Below are 4,308 nucleotides of genomic sequence, written 5' to 3' on the forward strand. Positions count from 1 at the left end.
TCTATACACATTTAACATTTTTCAAACACTTGGTTAACATTTTTCAAATACTTGTGTAACATATTTTAAATACATAATCAATTTTTTTCACACTCATTGTATTTTTTTTGTATACATGGTTTTTCCCCATACACATTTAACAATTTTCAAAACACTGTGAAAAATATATTTTGTAATATATATGTGTACAAATTTTGGAAGTGTAAATAAAAGTAAAAAAAACAGAAAACAAAAGGTCGAACAAACAAAAAAAAGATGCAGTGGCCTCGCGCGAGCTGTGCCGGCCTATATAAGTCACTGCCTTCAGCGAGAGTTCTGTCTCCCATGTTTTAGGGTATATCGGAAACTCCATTGCGGTATGGACTTTTACAGGATGTGCTAGAGATGCTCTCAGTCCAAGAAGGAAAAGAGAAGTGCTAGAGAGACCTTGCCTAGAGGCCCAATAGCACATGTTTTCCATGGAGACATCAGGCGGGATGGGGAGGGAACAAGAAAGAAGCGAGCAAACACTTGAGGGTAACCGTCGTTACAAACCGACGGGTGGGGTTGTAATACATAACTTATCTTCATATATACCAGTTTTAAGTTATATTTATTTTTCTATGGCAGCACACGGGCATTCAGTTCGTAGTAAAGATAACTTAGTAGGTTCCACAAAAATGGGCAAGAGAAGAATTTTCTTTATTGCGACAAATCAATATTTACATCCATGAGAAGGACATAGATGCATTACATACAACCAAGCCAAACAGCCATTTCCAAGCTATAACCAGAACGCCACAGGAGAAAACTGCAGGAGATTCCTATGCAGTCGACATGATTTGGTGGTGCGACGGGCGGTGGGTTGCAGCTCTCCCTCATGGTTGTACTTGAGACCAAAAATGGTGATATAGAGCATGAAGCCGTCAAACTCCAGTTCCTCCGTCTCCACAAGGCAAAACCTGGCGTTCGCCATGTACGTGAGGGTGGCACCCATGCTCCCCGGGTGCTCGAGGAAGAGCTCGTCCTTTGCCATCTTCCAGTCCGGCTGCGCGGCGAGCGTTCTGCTGCGGGACGGCACCCGGCAGGCGCAGACGTAGCCGTCCTTGCGAAGGCCGACCCACGCGTCCAGCTCGCCGTCGAAGTAGCCCTGATTTTGGAAAGGCAACGCCCAGTCGCCATGAGACCTCCATTTATGGTTCTTGGTGTCGAAGGAGTAGGTGTGGTGGTGGTGTGTGTCGTGGTTGCTTCCACAAGACACGAAGAGAGTGCGTCCGTCCGGGTGCATGGCGTAGGCGGTGATCAGGGAATCCTTGGGGAATGGCGGTGGCGACGGGACGGTTGCCCACGACCAGTCCTGGCTTGGGTTTGGGAAAGAGGTGGGATGCCAATCCTCGACGCAGGCCGTGGACATCACCTCGAAGGCCTGCTGCATGTCACAGATTCTGTACTTCAGCGCGTACAGCTGCTGCGTGTCGCCGGTGGCCGCGAAGACGCGGGTGCCGCCGAGCAGCGGGTCCGGGAGGAGAGGGCCGATGGACAGCCCGCCCGTCTCCGTGTCGTACACCATGGTGCCGGGGTGCCTGTTGCTCGCGATGAAGATGTTGCTGCCCAGGGCGGTGAAGTTCACGGGATAAACAGGTGCGGGCTCCAGGTCCAGGTCGGGGCCGCTGTCCATGGCGTCGATGTCGATCTTGCGGATGGTGAAGCCCCTGGTCCAGTCGTCTAGAACAAGATAGAGGTGCTTCTGCTGCTTGTCCACAGGCCGCGATCTTTTGCCGGCGCGGTCGCCGTGGTTCACCGGCCCCTGTCGCCCAGGTCTGTAACCTGATCTGCAAATTCATGACCTATTTGTAGACCCAAGAAAGAAACCGCCTCGGGTTGCAATCGAACACAGAATCCGAGCCGGCCGCGTATTCCGAGCAGTGCTAGGAATGATTGCCCGACGCGTCCTCTCCTTCAAACAAGTCGGACACCAACCCGGCCAGGGTATCGGGCGTGTGCCTGGCAGACCTGCCAAGCTTGGGGTGCTCCAGCAGATACGCGCCATAAGCACCGACGACGTTCTCCGACACGGCCTTCCGCAGCGCCGCCCTGAGCTCGGGGTCCGAGACCTCGCAGCGTACGTGGCCGCTGTACGCTTTATCGAGCGCGGCGTTGAACTTGGCCAGCGCCTTGGTGGCGGGCTTGCCGGCCTCGAGGCAGGCCACGACCGGCGCCCAGGAGGCCTCGACGTAGCCCGCCACGTGCTGCTCGACTCGGCTCCGGCGGCACGCGGCCCACTCGTCGTCTCCCCCGATCGCGCCGGCGCGTTTCAGCACGAAGCTGGTGTTGTTGGCCAGGAAGAGGTGCCGCAGGCCGCCTCCTTCCTCGCCGCGGAGGGTGGATATCTCCTCCAGCTTGGGCTCCAGGGACGCGACTAGCTCCGAGAAGAGATCGCCGAACGAGTTCACGCCCTCGAGGATGCCGCCCGTGCTCGCGAGGATCACATCCAGCGCGCCGCGGTGCGGTGCCAGCGACTCGATGCAGGACACGGCATACCGCGTCAGCGGATGGACGCCGGCGCCGACCCCGCGCGTCTCGCCCTGCGTCCCAGAGCTCCCGCCGGCTCGGACCTTTGTGACGGCACCGCCGATCATGGCCCTCAGCGCGCGCGCCAGCTTTGCGAGAACCACCTCGACCTGCCGGGAGAAGAGCTCCTTGTGCTGCCCGGTGAGCACGAGCACGAGCCCAGGGACAGCGCTGCCAAGGACCTCGTACATTTCCAGGACGTACATGAGCTTCTCCGGCGAGCGCGTGCTGGTGAACCCGTCTGCGAATCTGAGCAGGATGTAGGATCTCCGCTTCGCCATGGCCATGATGTAGTCGTTCTTGAACCTGTCGAAGGCGCCGTTGCTCTGCGCGTGGAGCTGCGTTTGCATAGTAACGAGGGCCTTCTCCACCAGTTTGGTCGCCAGGATCCACCGCCGGATCATGTCCTCCGCCGTCCACCACTCGGCGTTCTCATAGCTGATCGACTCGCCGGTCTCGGCCTCCGGAGAACATCCCACTTGGAGTTGGAGAATCGACAAGAACCTGCTCCAATCCATGGTCACAATATTCCAGTTCATCAACTCTGACAGAAAAGAGGCCAAATGCCAAATTCAGATCTGTACCTTTCAATCAAGAATTTAAAGAGGATTCTGTTTGTACCTGTCTAAAACTTCGCAGGGAGCGTCGGCGAACGTGTGCAGCAGCTCTTTCGTATAGCCGGCACGGATGACACGCAGTGAGATCTCGTGGAGGACGGACAAGCTCGCCGGGCAGATCAGGTCGAGCTCATCGGGAAACTCCTCGTCCGAGAAGACATCAGGCCCGGCCGGCTGGCTCCCGGAGCCGGACGCGTAAAGTACATCGACGGTGCGGGAGCTCAACTCGCCTGTGCTGGTTCTCACCGTGCTGGCCGTGCTTCCGCCGGTTAGGAAGGCGAACGACGACGACGCGCCACGGGCCGCTGCCACTGAAACGGAGAGCTTGTCGATGGCGAAGCGGAGGCCGCTCCTGCCTTCGAGCTGGGAACCGTCCCACACCCTGAGGCTGAGGAACTCCTCCATGAGGCACGACATGGCGGCCCGGAGGGCGCCGTCCATGCGGCGGCCGGCGGGTGAGGCCATGGGGAACGCGTGCATCTCCTTGAGGAAGACTATCTCGTCGACCGCGGCGAGGAGGCCCTGGTTGGTGCAGGTCGCCTGCGCGTCCCATATGCCGACGTCGGAGCCGTCGCAGGATGAGCGGCGGCGCTCGAACTCGAGGATGACGCGCTCAGCGACGGCGAGCCGATCCTCCGCTCGCGTTGTTGTCCCATCAGCAGCAGATGCCAAGTCTTCGACGGCCTTCCCTGCCGCGGCGCCCATGCAGAGGTCAGAGCGGCGAGCAGAAGCGGCGCTCTGCCGTATGCGGTTTTGCCGGAGCCGGACCTTGACCCGAAGACTGGGTTGTTGACTTGTAGGTAGATCCAGAGACCGAATGGGGAACTGAGGTGGACCTTCGATCCGTTCTGTGGGAGTTGGGGCTGATCATTATCCCAAATGGTTAAAAGTGCATCTGTGTTATTAGGCCAACTCCACCGCGCGATTCCAAACGGACATCCGAATTACTCGGATTTTGTCTTTTTGAGGCGCCGATGAGTTCGCCCGTGTCCGGCTATGTCAAATTAAAAAAGTAAATAAACACATTTTAAACAAACATAAAACATATATAGGGGTCGGCCACAAAACGGTCCAGTTTCTACGGCCAATTAAAAGGCCCAGTTTCATAATTAACATATAAAAACAAAATAAAAAAACGCCT

The 4,308-nt window shown here is 56.7% G+C and overlaps 1 protein-coding gene across 1 annotated transcript; it reads right to left on the bottom strand.

Moving 5' to 3' along the window:
• Nucleotides 1–1,841: 1,841 nt before the first annotated feature.
• Nucleotides 1,842–4,048, bottom strand: LOC125523111 (exocyst complex component EXO70A1-like). The gene is made up of 2 exons (XM_048688164.1): nt 3,172–4,048; nt 1,842–3,054 (listed from the first exon to the last, which is right to left on the bottom strand). The coding sequence occupies exons 1-2, from the start codon at nt 3,870–3,872 to the stop codon at nt 1,908–1,910; spliced, it is 1,848 nt and encodes a 615-aa protein (XP_048544121.1). The 5' UTR covers nt 3,873–4,048; the 3' UTR covers nt 1,842–1,907.
• Nucleotides 4,049–4,308: the final 260 nt, after the last annotated feature.

Source organism: Triticum urartu, chromosome 7, assembly GCF_003073215.2.
Source record: "Triticum urartu cultivar G1812 chromosome 7, Tu2.1, whole genome shotgun sequence".
NCBI lineage: Eukaryota > Viridiplantae > Streptophyta > Magnoliopsida > Poales > Poaceae > Triticum > Triticum urartu.

What these genes read in the sequence shown, in the direction of transcription:
- LOC125523111 (XM_048688164.1), bottom strand. Translation starts at nt 3,872, where the DNA reads ATGGGCGCCGCGGCAGGGAAGGCCGTCGAAGACTTGGCATCTGCTGCT. An exon ending in CCCTGCGAAGTTTTAGACAG is followed by an intron (nt 3,055 to 3,171) that starts GTACAAACAGAA and finishes GGATTGGAGCAG; the next exon opens with GTTCTTGTCGATTCTCCAAC.